Here is a 20,832-nt window from a genome sequence, read left to right as displayed (position 1 = left end):
CATAACTGGCTTAGTGATCGGACCCAAAGAGTGGTCGTAAATGGCTGCACATCCAGTTGGAAGAATGTCTCAAGTGGGGTACCACAGGGCTCTGTCCTGGGCCCTGTATTGTTCAACATCTTTATCAACGATTTAGATGATGGAATTTAGGGTAAACTGATTAAATTTGTTGATGACACAAAGCTAGGAGGGATAGCTAATACTAGAGAAGAGAGAGAGAGGATTCAAAAAGATATAAATAAACTGGAGAAGTGGGCAGCAACTAACAGAATGGTTTTTAACTGGGAAAAATGCAAAGTACTACATCTGGGCAATAAAAATGAAGAAAGCATATACAGAATGGGAGGAATAGGCCTAAGCAACAGCACATGTGAAAAAGACTTGGGTATACTAATAGATCACAGACTGAATATGAGTCCACAGTGTGATGCAGCAGCAAAAAAGGCAAATGCATTTCTAGGATGTATTAACAGAAGCATACAGTCTAGATCACGTTAAGTCATTATTTCCTTCTACTCCTCTTTGGTCAGACCTCATCTGGAATATTGTGTCCAGTTTTGGGCACCACATTTTAAAAAAGACATCAACAAACTGGAGCAAGTTCAGAAAAGAGCGACCAGAATGGTGACCGGTCTGCAAACCCTGTCTTATGAGGAATGGTTGCAGGATTTGGGAATGTTTAGTTTGCAAAAGAGAAGACTGAGAGGAGACTTAATAGCTGTCTACAAATATCTCAAGGGCTGTCACTTTGTAGAAGGATCAACTTTATTCTCATTTGCACAAGGAAAGACTAGAAGCAATGGGATGAAACTGAATGGGAGGAGACACAGATTAGATATTAGAAAAAATTTTTTGACAGTTTTGATCAATGAGTGGAACAGGCTGCCACGAGAAGTGGTGAGTTCTCCTTCAATGGAAGTCTTTAAACAGAGGCTGGACAGACATCTGACTGGGATGATTTAGCGAATCCTGCTTTGAGCAGGGGGTTGGACCAGATGGCCCAGGAGGTCCCTTCCAACTCTACGATTCTATGAGTATTCAGACCCTTTGCTCAGTAATCACTAGAAGCACCCTTTTGATCTAATACAGCCATGAGTCTTCTTGGGAATGATACAACAAGTTTTTCACACCTGAATTTGGCGATCCTCTGCCATTCTTCCTTGCAGATCCTCTCCAGTTCTGTCAGGTTGGATGCTGAACGTTGGTGGACAGCTATTTTTAGGGCTCTCCAGAGATGTTCAATTGGGTTTAGGTCAGGGCTCTGGCTCGGCCAGTCAAGAATGGTCACAGAGTTGTTCTGAAGCCCCTCCTTTGTTATTTTAGCCATGTGCCTAAGACAAGACATTGTCTTGTTGGAAGGTGAACCTTTGGCCAAGTCTGAGGTCCAGAGCACTCTGGAAGAGGTTTTCATCCAGGATATCTCTGTACTTGGTGGCATTCATGTTTCCTTCAATTGCAAACAGTCTTCCTGTCTCTGCAGCTGAAAAACAGCCCCATAGCATGATGCTGCCATCACCATGTTTCACTGTTGGGATTGTATTGGGCAGGTGATGAGCAGTGCCTGGTTTTGTCCACATATACCGCTTAGAATTATCACCAAAAAGTTCTATCTTCGTATCATCAGACCAAAGAATCTTATTTCTCATAGTCTCGGAGTCCTTCATGTGCTTTTCAGCAAACTCTATGCGGCCTTTCATAAGTCTTGCACTAAGGAGAGGCTTCTGTCGGGCCACTGTGTCATAACGGCCCGACTGGCGGAGGGCTACAGTGATAGTTGACTTTGTGGAACTTTTTCCCATCTCCCTACTGCATCTGTGGAGCTCAGCCACAGTGATCTTGGGGTTCTTCTTTACCTTGCTCATCAATGCTCTTCTTCCACGATTGCTCAGTTTGTCTGGACGGACAGGTCTAAGAAAACTACTTGTGGTTCCAAACTTCTTCCATTTAAGGATTATGGAGGCCAGTTTGCTCTTAGGAACTCTTGGGTACTGCAGAAATTCTTTTCTAACCTTGGCCAGATCTGTGCCTTACCAAAATTCTGTCTCTGAGTTCCTTGGTGTCATGATCCAGACCGGGTTTTGAGTCCCGTTTTCCCTTTTTCTCGGTCTGGTCATATCAGGGGTTAACCTTTCTCAGCCTCTTTCTGGGTTCAGGTTGGCTATGTATCATTGCTTCTTACTGCAGACGATGTCAGTTACAGTTTTTGCCTAGGGCTGCTATAGCTGACTGATTGCTCTGATTGGTCCTGCTACGTTTGCTGTCTGAACCCATGTCTCTGTTTTCCCCTATTCCCATCTTGACTCAGTATTTCCCTTTAGTGTGCTGACTCCCTGGTTTTGATTTGGCTTGTATCCTGACCTGCTTCTGTCCTTTGTCTTTTGGCTTATCCGCTCCTGTCCGTTACTGATTCCCTGGCTTGTCTCTGACCATAAGTCTGCTTATTGGTACTGAGCTACAGTCTAGGATTTGACCCAGCTTGTTTGACTCTTCTGCTGCCTCCTGTGGTAGCATCACTGCTGCACTGCAGGCAAGCTCTGTTTAGGTGCAGTCCTGCTTCCACTCTACTGCCATCTAGTGGAGCCTTCACCTACCTGCATTGCAGCAGCATGACATTATAACTGACCAGAAAAAGACAGTTTTTTTTCTGTGCTCTGCTTTCTATGGATCCACTCCTTACCTTGGTGGATCAAATGGCCAGTTTGACACAAATGATGCAGGGTCTGTCTATGGAACATAGAGCCTTGGCCACATCTCATAACCACCAGCAAAGAGAGCTTTCTGACACAGGAAAATCTTTGCAGGGATCTTCTTCCCAGTCTGTCTGTAAGCACTCTGACACTGTTGATGTCTCATTGCACTCTCTTGAACCTACTGTCAGGCTCCCAGATACCTTCTCTGGGGAAAAGGAGAAGTTCTGTACGGATAATAATTTCCTTACTTTGAGAGGGACCTCAATCGTGGGCTTTCTCTTTACCTGCTTCTGCCCGTGAACATGTATCTGTGGATAGGTTCTTTGAGGCCTTAGGACTTATTTTTGACGAGCCTGACCGGGTCAGAGTGGCAGAGGACACAATCATGAGTCTCTTTCAGGGTAAGCTCTTGGCTGAATGGTATAGCTCCGAGTTCCGTCGATAGTCCACTGAGGTGTCCTGGCATGACTCTGCGTTGAGATGTCAGTTCAGGAGAGAACTGTTGGATCACCTGAAGAACAGTCTGGCTCTCCATCTACCACCCAGCTCTTTGGAGGAGGCTATGACTCAGGCTATCTGTATGGATCAGAGGCTACTCGAGAGAGGTGTTACACAGTGAGAGGTTCCGTTGCTCCCTGCTAATCCTGTTGTTTTGCTACCGTCTGAACCTATGGAGGTGGGGGTCCCCAACCTCAAGGAGAAGTAGAGGAGACGGCGATGTGAAGGAAAGCTGTGTTTTTACTGCGGAGATCCCCGACATTGGAAAAAGGACTGTTCCTCCTGCCCACCGACTAACAAGTGGCTGAGTCTGGGTGATTGTCAAGGAGGTCACCCAGACTCTCAGGTATCTTTTTCCTCATTCTCTAAAGTATTGATGGAAGTGGAACTTAGTTGTTGGAGTTGCTTCACACCCACTTCTGCTTTCGTGGACTGTGGGTCATCCATGAACTTTATTGACTCTAACTTGGTGACCAAGTGTAAATTAGGGACAGTTAGGCTGGAGACTCCTATTCATATTGTTGCCATTGACAAAACACCGCTGGCTCAGAATATCATTAAATTTGTCTCGGAGGAGTCTCTCCCTAAAGTGGGTTCCTTGCACCAGGAACATATTTTATGTTTTGTTCTAGACAATCTGCCTGCGGGACTGTTGTTGGGGTTCCCCAGGTTACAGTTACATAATCCTGTGATAGATTGGGAATCTCGGGACATTGTCAAATGGGGTCTTAATTGTGTTAAAAGTTGCCTTACTACAGTATTTGTGTCATCCATTAATCTGGAAGGTATTCCGGAGTGTCATGATACCAGTGCTGGTGGACCTGCACTTCTAGGGTTAATGTTTTGATCTCAGTGCAGACTTTTACCTGCACACCTGGGACTTATTATGGTGGCCTCTCATTGGTTCTGGGAAAGCTTCTTATAGCCTCAGGAAGCTCCCATCCCCATCAGTTATACTTTCGCCCTTGGCATAGTGTGGTGACCCCTGAGTGTGGTACTGCTGTGTTCTGGTTGCTTGATACTCTGTGAACGACTCGGTCTGTTCTCTGGATATTGCTTGTTGGATTCTGCTTGGTACCTTCTATGTTTGTTTGGTTTTTACCCCTGCTTTACCCCTGCTTGGCCGACTGTCTCATCCCTGGTACTTTACTGCTATCTCTGTGTATGACCTACGTTTTGCCTGACTGAGTATTTCTGTATAGTGTCCTGATCATCTCTGGAGGCAGGATGCTAAGCCCCGCCCCTTGCAATCACATGACCGTAGGTCCTTCACTGCTAGCTAAACTTCAGCGTCCCCAGGTCCTGTTTCTCTGTACTTTCCGGCCGTACCTGACCCTGGGCCCCCCTACAGTGCGGGTGAGTCCCTGCTCAGCAGAGGCTGCATGCCGGTGCTGACAGGACCCTGACACGGAGGATTTTGATGATGTTTTTTCAGAAATGGAGGCCGAGGTCTTACCACCACACTGCCCATTTGACTGTACTATTAACCTGGTTCCGGGTGCTAAATTGCCCGAGGCCCGTTTGTACAACCTATGGCCCAGAGCGAACCGCTACGAAGGAGTATATTTCTGAAAGGCTACATAAAGGCCACATCCGTCTCTCTGTTTTTCCTGTGGCGGCTAGATTTTTTTTGTAAAAAAAAAATGGTAGTTTGCGCCCGTGCCTCGATTTTTGGGAATTAAATAAGATCACAGTGAGAAATACCTATCCCCTTCCGCTCATCTCTGATTTGTACAATCGTCGGAGGCCAAATGGTTTTCTAAATTGGACCTCAGGGTAGCATTTAATCTAATCTGTATTCAGGAGTGGAATGACTGGAAAATGGCATCTCTCTTTTCTGAAGGGTTATTTGAGAATTTGTTTTTGCCCTTTGGTCACACTAATGCGCCAGCTGTTTTTCAGAATTTTATCAACCATGTATTTTCTGATTTTATTGGGCTCTTTATGGTGGTGTATTTAGATGATATCCTTGTGTTTTCATCTCACAAACAAGTTCACATGGATCATCCACGTGTGGTTCTACAGAGGGTACGGGAGACCTCGCTCTTTCCGAAACCTGAAAAATGCTAATTTTTTGTCCAAGAATTGTCCTTTCTGGGGTTCATTCAGTCTGACAAGGGGTTTTGTATGGACCCTGGGAAGGTATGGGCCGTTGTGGATTGGGTGCAACCCAGAGACTTAAAGGGTCTTCAACGTTTTCTAGGGTTTGCAACCTATTATATGAAATTCATTAAGGGATTTTCACAGGTGGTCAAGCCCCTCACTGATCTGACTCGTAAGGGGGCTAATCTCAAAAACTGATCAGCTCTGGCTGTGCAGGTGTTTGCTTTATTAACAAAATGCTTTATGTCTGCCCCTGTATTGGTCCAGCCTTATCCATCTGAATCATTCATCGTTGGGGTGGATGCGTCGGAGGTGGGGGTGGGGGCGGTGTTATCCCAAGGATCCGCCACTTTGACTAACCTGAGGCCCTGTGCCTTCTTCTCGAAAAAATTCTCTCCTCCTGAGAGAAATTACGATGTTGGGAATCGGGATCTTTTAGCTATCAAGTTGGGCTTTGAAGAATGGAGGCACTCTTTGGAGGGGGCTGTTCATTAGATCACGGTGATTACGGACCACAAGAATCTGTCTTATATTGAGTCAGCCAAACGTTTGACTCCCAGACAGGCGAGATGGTCGCTTTTTTTTCATGCTTTAATTTTTCTATCACCTTTCAGCCTGGTTCCAAAAATGTCAAGGCAGATGCCTTATCTCGCATCTTGGATCCGATATCCTCCCAATCCTCCTTCCTCCATTCTTCAGCACGGGGTGGTCATGGCAGTGGTATTCTTAGAGTTGGAGCGGGAGATTAATGAGGCTCAGTCTCTTGCTCCGCCGTCTTTGCCTGACAACAAGCTCTTTGTCCCGGTTCAGTACCAGTTGAGGGTGCTCCAGGAGTTCAACGATTCTGCTCTTAGTGGGCATCCCGGAATCTCAGCCATTCATAGAGCTATAGTTAGGCTGTTTTGGTGGTCCTTTATGGCTTCTGATGTCGCCATGTTAGTATCTTCTTGTGATACTTGTGCCCGTGCTAAAAGCTTTCATAACAGGCCAGCCGGGGAATTGATGCCATTGCCAATTCTGGATAGACCTTGGACTCATCTGTCCATGGACTTTATCACTGATTTCCCTCCTTCCAATGGCAAAACTGTGGTCTGGGTGGTGGAGGATAGATTCAGTAAACAGGTGCATTTTGTACCTTTGGCGGGACTGCCTAATGCTGAAACACTTTCTAGGTTGTTTGTTGAGCACATGGTGCGATTGCATGGTGTGCCTTTGAATGTGGTTTCAGATACTGGGGTACAATTTGTGTACAAATTCTGGAGGGATTTTTGTAAAAGGTTAGGTATTAGCTTGACCTTCTCCTCGGCCTATCATCCCAAAACCAACAGCCAGACGGAGAGGACCAATCAGTCTCTTGAACAAATCTTACGGTGTCTTGCCACGGCCCAGCAAGATGATTGGTGTTCTTTGTTACCAGTGGCTGAGTTTTCCTTTAATAACTGTATTAGTCAGTCCACGGGCACCTCTCCATTCTTTTGTAATTATGGCTTTCACCCTCATTTTGGTGAGTTTTCCAGGATGGACTCGGGGTGTCCAGTGGCGGATTCAGCCATTCTACGGTTGAGGGAGATATCGAGGGAGGTCCAGAGGAACATTAGGGGGGCTCAGGATAAGCTTAAACAGTTTGCTGATAAGCGACGGTCTACAGGACCGATATTCCTGGTGGGAGATAAAGTATGATTATTTACTAAGAGCATTCGGCAGAAAGTTCCTTCTGCTAAGTTAGGTCCCGGGTTTCTAGGACCTTATGAGGTAATTGAGGTTGTCAATCCATTTGCTTGTCGCCTATGCCTTCCTCCATCGCTTTGGATCCCCAATGTGTTCCATAAATTTCTCCTGAAGCCATTTGTACCTTCTTCTGATGAGTCTTCATCCCCTCCGCCTCCGGTTTCTGTGAATGGGCAGATGGAGTATGAGGTGGAAAAGATTGTGGATTCACGCATGGTCCTCAGTTCACTGCAGTATTTGGTCCATTGGAGGGGTTACGGTCCTGAGGATCGATCCTGGGTCCCGGCGTGATCAGTTCATGCCAATCAATTGGTTCAGGCATTTCTTGCATGGTATCTTGGGAAACCTGGGGGTCCAGTGGCCCCCCTTGAGGGGAGGGTACTGTCATGATCCAGACCGGGTTTTGAGTCCTGTTTTCCCTTTTTCTCAGTCTGGTCATAGAGTCATAGAATCGTAGAGTTGGAAGGGACCTCCTGGGCCATCTGGTCCAACCCCCTGCTCAAAGCAGGATTCGCTAAATCATCCCAGTCAGATGTCTGTCCAGCCTCTGTTTGAAGACTTCCATTGAAGGAGAACTCACCACTTCTCGTGGCAGCCTGTTCCACTCATTGATCACTCTAACTGTCAAAAAGTTTTTTCTAATATCTAATCTGTGCCTCCTCCCATTCAGTTTCATCCCATTGCTTCTAGTCTTTCCTCGTGCAAATGAGAATAAAGTTGATCCTTCTAAAATGTGACAGCCCTTTAGATATTTGTAGACAGCTATTAAGTCTCCTCTCAGTCTTCTCTTTTGCAAACTAAACATTCCCAAATCCTGCAACCTTTCCTCATAAGACAGGGTTTGCAGACCGGTTACCATTCTGGTCGCTCTTTTCTGAACTTGCTCCAGTTTGTTGATGTCTTTTTTAAAATGTGGTGCCCAAAACTGGACACAATATTCCAGATGAGTTCTGACCAAAGAGGAGTAGAGGGAAATAATGACTTCACGTGATCTAGACTGTATGCTTCTGTTAATACATCCTAGAATTGCATTTGCCTTTTTTGCTGCTGCATCACACTGTTGACTCATATTCAGTCTGTGATCTATTAGTATACCCAAGTCTTTTTCACATGTGCTGTCACTTAGCCCTATTCCTCCCATTCTATATCTGCTTTTTTCATTTTTATTGCCCAGATGTAGTACTTTGCATTTCTCCCTGTTAAAAACCATTCTGTTAGTTGCTGCCCACTTCTCCAGTTTATTTAAATCTTTTTGAATCCTCTCTCTCTCTTCTCTAGTATTAGCTATCCCTCCTAGCTTTGTGTCATCAGCAAATTTAATCAGTTTACCCTCAATTCCTTCATCTAAATCGTTGATAAAGATGTTGAACAATACAGGGCCCAGGACAGAGCCCTGTGGTACCCCACTTGAGACATTCTTCCAACTGGATGTGCAGCCATTTACGACCACTCTTTGGGTCCGATCACTAAGCCAGTTATGAATCCACCTAACAGTTGCCTTGTCCATTCCATACTTAGTCATTTTTTCAATAAGGATTGTATGAGAGACTTTGTCAAATGCTTTGCTGAAGTCAAGATATACTATATCTACAGCATTTCCTTGATCCACCCAATCAGTGATACAATCATAGAAGGAAATTAAGTTAGTCTGACATGACTTATTAGTTACAAACCCATGCTGACTCTGTTTAATCACTTCATTCTTATCCAGGTATTGACATACATGTTGTTTAATAATTTGTTCAAAGATCTTTCCTGGTATAGAAGTCAGACTCACCGGCCTATAGTTGCCTGGGTCCACCTTCTTCCCCTTTTTGAAGATAGGAACAACATTTGTTCTTCTCCAGTCTTCTGGCACTTCTCCTGTTCTCCAAGAATTTTCAAAGATTATGGAGAGGGGTTCAAAAATTTCTTCTGCTATCTCCTTCAGTACTCTTGGGTGTAATTCATCTGGACCTGGAGACTTGAATTCATTTAGGTTAGCTAAGTGTTTCCTCACTATCTTTCTGTTTATAGATATCCTGGATTCTTCTATTCCCTTAATAGGACAGTGAATAACAGTTGATGTTACATTTCCTTTCTGAGAGAAAACAGATGCAAAATAGGAATTTAAAAGTTCAGCCTTCTCAACATCCTGTCTTACCATTTCATCATTTTCATCCTGTAAAAATCCTATAGCATCTTTGACTTTTCTTTTACTTTTGACATATCCCCAAAATCCTTTAATATTGCTTTTGACATCTCTTGCAAGCCTCAATTCATTTTCAGCTTTAGATAATCTGATTTGTGCCCTGCAGGTTCTGCAGACAGCATTATATTCTTCTTTAGATATGCCTCCCTCTTTCCATTTTATAAACCTTTTTTTCTTCCTTTTTAGCATGTGCTTAAGTTCTGTGTTCATCCATCCTGGTTTCCTTAAATGCTTCCTATTCTTCCCTCTTTTCGGAATTGTTAACAACTGTGCTTTGAGAATTTCATTTTTCAAGATTTCCCATCCTTCCTGGACATTTTTGTCTTTAAGGATATCCAGCCATTGGATCCCTCCAATTCTCTTTCTGAATCCCTTAAAATCTGCCTTTCTGAAATCTAACCTTGACGTCTGAGTCTTCACAGGTCTTCCGCCTCTAGTTATCCAAAATTCTAAAATAGCATGGTCGCTACCTCCTAGGGTCCCAGCCACTTTTACCTCCTCAACCATTTCCTCCCTGTTTATAAGGATTAGATCCAAGGTAGCAGTTCCCCTTGTTTTCTCCCTTACCTTTTGGAAGATAAAGTTGTCAGCAAGAGAGGATAAGAATTTCCTTGACCTGTTAGTTTTGCCTGAGAGAGATTCCCAACAAATGTCTGGATAGTTGAAATCTCCCATGACAACTATGTCATATTTTTTGGAGAACTTGGCCATTTGATGCATAAAGAGTTCATCCATATCTTCATTTTGCACAGGCGGCCTGTAGTAAATGCCTACAATGGTGTCCTTTCCATTGTTCTGTCCTTGTATTCTTACCCAAACAGTTTCCACAGAACTCCCAGTCTCTGAAGCTTCAATCTCTGTGCAGATATACGCGTTTCTAACATACAATGCGACACCCCCTCCTCGTTTATCAAGTCTGTTTCTTGCAAATAAGTTGTATCCTTCTAGTCTTGTATTCCAATCATGTGTATTGTCCCACCAAGTTTCAGTGATTCCAATGACATCATATTTCTTTTCCTGTGTTAGTAGTTCCAATTCTCCTTGTTTGTTGCCCACGCTTTGTGCATTAGTATAGAAACATTTTAGTTTGTGATTGGTTTCTCTTTCTCCAATATTTTTATTAATTAGATTCTTTCGTCTTTGTTCTTCCTTTCCACTTCTAATAGCAGAGTTCTCAATAGCATTTGTCAGGTGTATGGCTTTTTCTGGTCTTTTGCTTCCCTTCCCATGTTTTTCTAGTTTAAAGCTCTCCTTACAAGTGTAGCAAGGCGACTTCCAAATACATGCTTTCCAGTCTTCGTAAGGTGCACCCCATCTCTAGCAAGTAGTCCATCGTATAAGTAGTTCACTCCGTGATCCAGAAATCCAAATCGTTGCTGACGGCACCATCGACGTAGCCAGTTGTTCACCTGCAGAATCTTACTCCACCTCCTTGTTCCTTGGCCATCCACTGGGAGGATGGAAGAGAAGACCACCTGCGCTCCCAGTTCTTTCACTTTCTTGCCTAAGTCTTCAAAGTCTCTGCAGATGGTTTCCAGGTCGTTTCTTGCGGTGTCATTTGTCCCCACATGTAGTAGCAGGAATGGGTAGTCATCTGTAGGTCTGAAGAGTCCTGATATCCTGTCAGACACATCTTTAATTTTTGCACCTGGAAGACAGCACATTTCTCTTGAAGTTATATCCGGTCTGCAGATAGCGGCCTCTGTTCCTCTCAACAGGGTATCCCCCATGACCACCACTCTCCGTTTCTTCTTCACAACATTTTTCTTTCTCCATCCAGGAGGACTCTGAAGGCGTACAAGGTTGCTGTTTGTTGGCAAAGTCTTATCCTGATGTATTTCTTCATCGTTTTCCTGCGTGAGAGCCTGGTACTGGTTTCTGAGCAGTATGGGTGCTGACTGCCTCCTGATCCTCCTGCTTCTCTGGGTCACATGTCTCCATTCCTCTGTTTCTTCAGGTGCACTTCGAATTTCTTCTCTTTCTGTAACATGAAGAGATAATTCTGCTCTGTCCAAGAACTCTTCACCTTCCTTAATGATCTTCAACGTAGCTAACCTCTCTTCGAGATTTTGCAACTTTTCCTCCAACAGGGACACAAGCTTGCATTTGTGGCATGTGAAGTTTGGCTTTTCCACTGGTAAATCTGTGAACATGTAGCAAGAAATGCAGCTCACCAAATGGCTCCTGGCCTCTTCCATCTTGAGATTTCTTAAAAACGATGAAAGATGAGCCGATTTCCTCTTTTCAGCTGCAACGGCCAAAACCCAGTGATCGTTGAGCTCGCGGAGACTCTTCACTTATCCCAGAAGGCACTGGGAATATGCAAATGATCTCCTCAAGACTCTTCCCCTGGTTTTTCCGATTTCCTCTTTTTAGCTGCAACGGCCAAAACCCAGTGATCGTTGAGCTTGCGGAGACTCTTCACTTATCCCAGAAGGCACTGGGAATATGCAAATGATCTCCTCAAGATTCTTCCCCTGGTCATATCAGGGGTTAACCTTTCTCAGCCTCTTTCTGGGTTCAGGCTGGCTATTAATTGCTGCTGCTTACTGCAGGCGATGACAATTATAGTTTTTGACTACGGCTGCTGTAGCTGACTCTGATTGCTCTGATAGTTCCTACTACGCTTACTATCTGATCCCGTGTCTTTGTTTTCCCCTATTCCCGTCTTTATTCAGTGTTTCCCTTTAGTGTGCTGACTCCCTGGTTTTGATTTGGCTTGGATCCTGACATGCTTCTGTCCTTTGTCTTTTGGCTTACCCATTCCTGTCCGTTACTGGCTCCCTGGCTTGTTTCTGACCATAAGTTTGCTTATTCCTTTGGTACTGCGCTACAGTCTAGGATTTGACCCAGCTTGTTTGACTCTTCTGCTGCTACCTGTGGTAGCATCACTGCTGCATTGCAGGCCAGCTCTGTTTAGGTGCAGTCCTGCTTCCATTCTACTGCCATCTAGTGGGGCCTGCACCTACCTGCATTGCAGCAGCCTAACACTTGGCCAGTTCATTTGACCTCATAATTCTCATTTGGTCTGACATGCACTGTGAGCTGTGATGTCTATATAGACAGGTGTGTGCCTTTACAAATCAAGTTATATCAGTTTAAATAAACACAGGTGGACTCCAATGAAGGAGTAGAACCATCTCAAGGAGGATCACAAGAAAATGGACAGCATGTGATTTAAATATGAGTGTCTGAGCAAAGGGTCTGAATACTTATGACCATGTGATATCAGTTTTTCTTTTTAATAAATTTGCAAAAATGTCAACATTTCTTTTTTTCAGTCAAGATGGGGTGCAGAGTGTACATTAATGAGAAAAAAAATGAACTTTTTTGAATTTACCAAATGGCTGTACTGAAACAAATAGTGAAAAATGTAAAGGGGTCTGAATACTTTCCATACCCACTGTATATCCCTATGCACACAATATAACCATTCACATTATGTCCCCATGCAAGTAGTCACTGGAGTGAAACAAGCAAAAAGGAAACTACTCACCTCTCCCACAGCTGTTTCGGTGTCTGCATCATGTGGACTGAAGCTCCGTATAGTGGGTGCGAAGGCTCCTTGATCTTTCAGTGCTTTCAACAATATCTGCAACCATAATTTATGGTATCTAAATTTCTAGAAAAAAAATTAGTTTATAAAAGTAATTAAAAAAGTTTGACTGTGAGCTGAGTGACATCCAAAGCCATTGTATTCTTGAAGGGGTACTGCATTGACTTTAACCCCTTCACTCACAGGCAATTTTCATTTTTTGCACTTTTGTTTATTTTCTACAATTCTTCCAAGAGCTAAAACTCTTTACTTTTTGATCGATATATTGATATAGCCATATGATGGCTTGTTTTTTGGGAACAGGATGTAATTTTGAATAACACACGGCACTTTAGCATGTAAAGTGCAGAAAAATGGGAAAATAATTCCAAGTTGAATGCCATGGCAACAAAAATGCAATTCTGCTATCGTTTTTGCAGCATTCATCGTATGGTAAAAATGACCTGGCAATAAGATTATTCACATTAGTATGAATACAGCAGTACCAAACTTTAATATTTCTTTTTTTTTAATTATTTAAGTGGTTAAAAAGTCTTCTAAACTTTATTAAAAACAATATATAAAAGGGACTTTTTTATTTATCTTTCAAAGAGCTATATGATTGCTTGATTTTTGCATGGTAAACTAGCATTTTTATATATGTACAATGTTTTGTTCACTTTTTAAACATTTTTTAAAGACCTGTGGAATTTATAGTGCCTTGCGAAAGTATTCGGCCCCCTGGAACTTTTCAAACTTTTCCAACATATCATGCTTCAAACATAAAGATACTAAATGTAAATTTTTGGTGAAGAATCAACAACAAGTGGGACACAATTGTGAAGTTGAACAAAATTTATTGATTATTTTAAATTTTTGTGGAAATTCAAAAACTGAAATGTGGAGCGTGCAATATATTATTCATCCCCTTTACTTTCAGTGCAGCAAACTCACTCCAGAAGTTCATTGTGGATCTCTGAATGTTCCAATGTAGTCCTAAATGACTAATGATGCTAAATATAATCCACCTGTGTGTAATCAAGTCTCCATATAAATGCACCTGCTCTGTGATTGTCTCAGGGTTCTGTTTGAAGCACAGAGAGCATCATGAAGACCAATGAACACAACAGGCAGGTCCGTGATTCTGTTGTGGAGAAGATTAAAGCTGAATTTGGACACAAAATTGATTTCCAAAACTTTAAACATCCCAAGGAGCACTGTGCAAGTGATCATATTGAAATGGAAGGAGTATCATACCACTGCAAATCTACCAAGACCCGGTCGTCCCTCTAAACTTTCATCTCAAACAAGGAGAAGACTGATCAGAGATACAGCCAAGAGGCCCATGATCACTCTGGATGAACTGCAGAGATCTACAGCTGAGATGGGACAGACTGTCCATAAGACAACAATCAGTCATACACTGCACAAATCTGGCCTTTATGGAAGAGTGGCAAGAAGAAAGCCATTTCTCAAAGATATCCATAAAAAGTGTAATTTAAAGTTTTCAACAAGCCACCTGGGAGACACACCAAACGTGGAAGAAGGTGCTCTGGTCAGATGAAACCACAATTGAACATTTTGGCAACAATGCCAAATGATATGTTTGGCGTAAAGGCAACACAGCTCATCACCCTGATCACACCATCCCCACTGTCAAACATGGTGGTGGCAGCATCATGGTTTGGGCCTACTTTTCTTCAGCATGGACAGGGAAGATGGTTAACATTGATGGGAAGATGGATGGAGCCAAATACAGGACCATTCTTGAAGAAAACCTGTTGGAGTCTGCAAAAGACCTGAGACTGGGACGAAGATTTGTCTTCCATCAAGACAATGATCCCAAGCATAAAGCAAAATCTAGAATGGAATGGTTCACAAATAAACGTATCCAGGTGTTAGAATGGCTAAGTCAAAGTCCAGACCTGAATCCAATCAAGAATCTGTGGAAAGAGCTGAAAACTGCTGTTCACAAGCGATCTCCATCAAACCTCACTGAGCTCGAGCTGTTTGCCAAGGAAGAATGGGCAAGAATTTCGTCTCTCGATGTACAAAACTGATGGAGACATACCCCAAGCGACTTGCAGCTGTAATCGCAGCAAAAGGTGACGCAACAAAGTATTAAGTTAAAGAGGACGAATAATTATATTGCATGCCCCACTTTTCAGTTTTTGAATTTCCACAAAAATTTAAAATAACCAATAAATTTCATTCAACTTCACAATTGTGTCCCACTTGTTGTTGATTATTCACCAAAAATTTACATTTGGTATCTTTATGTTTGAAGCATGGTATGTGGGAAAAGGTTGAAAAGCTCCAGGGGGCCGAATACTTTCGCAAGGCACCGTATATAGTTGAAAAGCAATGATCGGAGCTAGCTCAGTTCACTGCTGTTAAACAGATAATGCCAGCTACTGTGGGGAAATAATTATTTGATCCCTTGCTGATTTTGTAAGTTTGCCCACTGACAAAGTCACAAGGAATGTGACGGTCACAAGGGGGAATTCTCTGCATCTGGAGGAGAGAAGGCTTTTCCACCAACATAGAAGGGGATTCTTTACTGTTAGGGCAGTGAGAATCTGGAATTCCTTGCCTGAGGAGGTGGTGATGGCAAACTCCGTCCAGGGGTTCAAGAGAGGTCTGGATGTCTTCCTGGAGCGTAACAGTATTTTATCTTAGTTATTAGGTTCTTTAGAAGGATGTAGATCTGGGGATTTATTCTGACGGAATATAGGCTGAACTGGATGGACAAATGTCTTTTTTGGCCTTGCTAATTATGATACTGTGTAAAGACATGAACAGTCTATAATTTTAAGGGTAGGTTAATTTTATCATTGAGAGATAGAATATCAAAAATAAAGTCCAGAAAATCACATTGTATAAATTTATTAGCATTTTACAGTGATTATTAAGTATTTGATCACTCAGACAAATAAGACTTAATACTTGGTGGCAAAACCCTTGTTGGCAAGCACAGCAGTCAGACGTTTTTGTAGTTGATGATGAGTTACGCGCACATATTAAAATTAACCTACCCTTAAAATTATAGACTGTTCATGTCTTTGTCAGTGGGCAAACTTACAAAATCAGCATGGGATCAAATACTTATTTCGACCACTGTCTGTAACACAAGCCAGTATTTGCCACATGAGGAGTGAGTTCAGCTCTTGAGTCCACACCACAACAATGGACTCAGCACTGATGTACAGTTACGTTTATATGTGCCAAGGAGTTAAAAAGACCCTCACAGTTCTAATGTCAGTGTTAGTTAATACTAGGATTGCCCATCAACTAGCAATTCTGGATCATCTTTTCTCAGAAACTCTATATTGTATCATTCCGCTATTATATAAATGTTAATAAATAGACAACTGGGTGTTACAAGTCTCCTAGACAAAGGGGTGTGTCACTACATAATCTGACATTAGCACCACTCATTGGACAAGGTCAGACTGTGTAAGGACACACTCTCAAATGGCTAAATCTAGTTATCAATTGATTCCTAATATATTTTCTGTATCTCTTCCTTATGGTTGCCCAAACCTCTGCTTCTTGCCATTTCCATGTAATCTGTACTGCTTGTTACAGTATCAGCACAGTCATCAAAACCATAGATGTACATCTGTGTAATCATCGCATCACCGGGATAAATGCTTGTCCCTAACAGTCCATAATGAAGCCCCAGAGTGACTGTAAGCAGAAATCTTGAACATTTAGAGCGATTTCAAGCCAAAATTGAAAATTGCTGAAAATGTACATAGAAAGTATAAAAAATGCATAACTTTATTATATGATATGTAACCCTTATTTCTTACAGCAGTTGTAGCTCCTTGGTATAAATATAATGGGTTATATTTACTAAACCTGTGTAATGTATAGACATCATTAACCTGTGACAGATTTATTATAGTAGTTAATGCCAGGTGATAAATTTGGCATGTTTTTCATGCCTAACTTTACATCATCAATTGTTTGGCCTAGTTTAAGGCAATATGATTGAATTTTAGTCATGACCCTTTCCAGCAAAGCAATGCCCTCTGTCTAAGGGCTCCTTCACACGTTCATGATCATTGGTCCGATTTATGAAGCGGTCATGCTCAGAGTCGGGAGACGTGCGGCCAGTCCATGCATTGTGGTCCGAGATCAGACTGATGATCACGGACGTCCGAAGGAGCCCTAAAACCCATAATAGCGGTGGTGTAAGCTTGTACACAAAATGAATCCAAATGGTGCAAATTAGGCGAATACTCAGGAACTTTTATCTAAGTAAATCTTACAGTGTTTTGACATGTGTGAGAAATTGAAGGTTTGAGTGGCTCAGATCTCAAAGTAAATGATGAATGAAGACTACGGGATCGTTGTTGGTGTGCCGTCCCTTTCTCGGCTACATTTCACTTTGATTTGTTTTGTATTTTTGCCAATACTTAATAACAAGTATATATCACCTACTCTCTTGGTTTCCCTCAAGCCCAGGGGATGTATTTTTAAATAAATCCAGAACTTCTATTGGTTCCAAGTACAAAAAAGCTGTATACCGGGAATACACAGACAAGACCTTTCAGGTACAAAAAGAAAGAACAGGAGACCAAGAGCATTTTGCTATCCTAGGTAAGTAATACGCGTTTGGCTTTAAATTAGGTCTTTTTCACCTCATTATTAGAGAGAGAATCGCTACACACGTTATACTGTAATAAAGTATAGATGAAATATGGCGACAATATGATCCTGCAAACCAATATGGAAACACATCTCATTATATGGTGTAGCACGTTCTCCAAGAGACTTTTCATAGAATCATAGAATCATAGAATCGTAGAGTTGGAAGGGACCTCCTGGGCCATCTGGTCCAACCCCCTGCTCAAAGCAGGATTCGCTAAATCATCCCAGTCAGATGTCTGTCCAGCCTCTGTTTGAAGACTTCCATTGAAGGAGAACTCACCACTTCTCGTGGCAGCCTGTTCCACTCATTGATCACACTGTCAAAAAGTTTTTTCTAATATCTAATCTGTGTCTCCTCCCATTCAGTTTCATCCCATTGTTTCTAGTCTTTCCTTGTGCAAATGAGAATAAAGTTGATCCTTCTACAATGTGACAGCCCTTTAGATATTTGTAGACAGTTATTAAGTCTCCTCTCAGTCTTCTCTTTTGCAAACTAAACATTCCCAAATCCGGCAACTTTTGTCCTATACTAAATCAATATAATGAATTGGCACAGATTGGTACTGTATCTATAGGATAGGAACAAGGTGTGAGTCCCTATGATATCAAGTTGCCCTCTTTAACTGTAATGCCTACTAAGTAATTCTGAGTTAAGAGGCAAGGAGCAGGACGCTCATCTAGCAGCTACAGAGTGGAGCAGTGGAGGACCTAAAATATATCCTTGTGTTGGACAATCTGACCCTTGATTTCAATGGGATCTGTGTAACATTTGTTTTCCTTTATGGTGGTCTTGCAAGAAAACTGGACACTTCTTCCATGTTCACCCACAGATTACATCTGATTGCTGAAGGTCTCAGCAGCAGAACACCCTATGTTCAGCTTATAGTAGGACAATTCCAGATAAAGAAGTGATGGGAGTATAAGGAAGTGTGGAAGACACTGGAAAGTCCTGGGATGCATATGCTTAATATATAGAAGTGGTCATCACAATGTTTTTTAAGTGTAAGGCTTCATTTGCACATCCATGTGTCGCGTTCTGTGTTGTATTCACCAGATGTTGTTCTCTTGACCTGAACTCAACAGGCTCAGACCACGACATACAGATGTGTGAATTTGGCCAAAGCTGATTCCATAGTCCACTATTCCATAGTTTATTATAACATACTAATAAAACCTGTAGTCAAATACCAACAAAATCTACATATCAATCTTTTATTTAACAGGTCCACTAATAAAAGCAAATGTTGGTGATAGCATTAAAATTATATTCAAAAACAAGGCACGTAGACCATATTCAATATATGCACATGGTGTTAAGCTGGAAAATAACGAAGTAAAGGCGACAGAACCTGGTAAGATTACTTGTCATAATGTGTGTGTAATATATATATATATTACACTTACCTTGTAATGTCTTCACATCCTGTCCTGTCCAAATGTGTCCGGATCACAGAATTCCAAGCGGCGGAAGTTCACTGGCCGCCATATTGGGACACCCAAATGATGGGTGTCTCAATATGGAAATTGCTGGTGGTACCAGCCTCTTGCGTACCACCAGTGGAACACAGTCGCACCACACACACACACATTGTATATGCCGTACGCACCACACACACACAAACACACATTGTATATGACATATGCATGACACACACACTGTATACGCTGTACGCACCACACACACACACACTTTATACGCCGTACGCACCACACACACACTGTATATACCATACGCAGACTCTTGCGCGGTACCACCAGCGGAACACCGTCACGAACACGCCGCCACCAGGATCAGCCGAATGATTCACTGACCGCCGCCATCTTTGTACTGGAGGAGCACATGCGCAGTTTTAATGTGACAGCTGCACAAAGATGGCAGTGGTCTGATTTACTGCGCCTTCGCGAATTCTGCGCAGGCGCAGTGAATCAATCGGCTGATCCCGGCGGCAGATACGCGACGTGTGTACAGGCAGAGGAAGCCGGTCACAGTAAAGGGGTTTTTCCATGAACGAAAGTTCATTTTAAAAATTGTCTGTGTCTGTTTGTGCGGAGCATACCACATCTCCTGGGCAGGGGAGGAAGCAAAAGACAATACTGACATTACAGCAGGGGATTGCACAGGATTCATTATGTGAGGTAAAATATTTCACTGACTGTTTTTAAACAATATTTTACCTCACAAAATGTATCCTCTGCGATCTCCTGCTGTAATGTCAATATTGTCTTTTGCTTCCTCCCCTGCCCAGGAGCTGTGTATGTTCTGCACACGGTCAGACACAGACAATTTTTAAAATGAACTTTCGTTTGTGGGAAAACCCCTTTAAAAAGCAAATATCAACGCCAACATGGGGTAGACAGGTCAAAGAAGAGAGCACAGATGGGAGAAGTCAGCACATGGGGAAAGAGAGAGTTGATAGGTGGGTGAGCACATGGGGGGAGAGATTCTCAAAGCTGCAAAGCCTGCTCCATCGTGACATTACCGCCCTCCCGATGCGATAGCATCGGGCCTACATCTAGTATACATATATTTTTCATGTGTGCAAAAAAGCAATGTTTAGGCTCCAAAGAGCCTTTGTCAAGCCAAAATGTTGCTTTTTTGCACAGATGGTAAATTAAAAGTGTGTTCACTTTTTTGATATATTCCTACAGTGTGCTACCTGCTTTTATGCATTCATATTATTAGGATATTGGGCTATAACCTGCAGGCTGGAACCTACCAACTGCATTTTGTCTTTGCTTTAGCTGCCTCATGTTTCGTTTTATATATTATATTTATATGTGTATAGACAGTAAAGTCCAGAAATATTTGGACGGTAACACAAGTATTTGCATTTTAACTGTTTGCCAAAACATACTCAAGATATGTTTATATAATCAATATAGGCTTAACCCCTTAGTGACCGAGTCCATTTTTACCTTAATGACCAAGCCAAATTTTACAATTCTGACCACTGTCAATTTATGTGGTAATAACTCTGGAACGCTTCAACGGATCCCACTAATTCTGAGATTGTTTTTTTTCGTGACATATTGTACTTCATGGTAGTGGTAAAATTTATTTGATATGACTTGTATTTATTTGTGAAAAAAAGGAAATTTGGCAAAATGTAGAAAATGTTGCAATTTTTAAACTTTAAATTCTTATGCCCTTAAACCAGAGAGTCATATCGCACAAAATAGCATTATAAATAACATTTGCCACATGTCTGTTACATCATCACAATTTTTGAAACAAAAATTTTTTGTTAGGAAGTTATAAGAGTTAAAAGTTGACCACTGATTTATAATTTTTCTAACAAAATTTACAAAACTTTTTTTTTTAAGGGCCACATCACATTTTTCTCACAGCAAAATGCAAATAAAGTTATATAATTTATACAATGTGATTTTCTGGATTTTGTTGCTGATATTCTATCTCTCAATGTTAA

The 20,832-nt window shown here is 42.1% G+C and overlaps 1 protein-coding gene across 4 annotated transcripts in view; it reads left to right on the top strand.

Moving 5' to 3' along the window:
* Positions 1 to 20,832, top strand: part of CP (ceruloplasmin) — a 237,551-nt gene that overhangs the window by 193,409 nt on the left and 23,310 nt on the right. For all 4 annotated transcript variants that reach the window (XM_073581068.1, XM_073581067.1, XM_073581070.1 and 1 more), the window contains 2 exons: positions 17,214 to 17,353; positions 18,628 to 18,756. In XM_073581068.1, the coding sequence (XP_073437169.1) occupies positions 17,214 to 17,353; positions 18,628 to 18,756 (269 nt within the window). The remainder of the gene's footprint in view (positions 1 to 17,213; positions 17,354 to 18,627; positions 18,757 to 20,832) is intronic.

The sequence above is a fragment of the Dendrobates tinctorius genome, unplaced genomic scaffold (assembly GCF_039654945.1).
Source record: "Dendrobates tinctorius isolate UK_male_01 unplaced genomic scaffold, ASM3965494v1 ptg000069l, whole genome shotgun sequence".
Taxonomy (NCBI): Eukaryota; Metazoa; Chordata; class Amphibia; order Anura; family Dendrobatidae; genus Dendrobates; species Dendrobates tinctorius.
The sequence above is the reverse complement of the archived record's forward strand: the minus strand, read 5'-3'. Positions and strand labels throughout refer to the sequence as shown.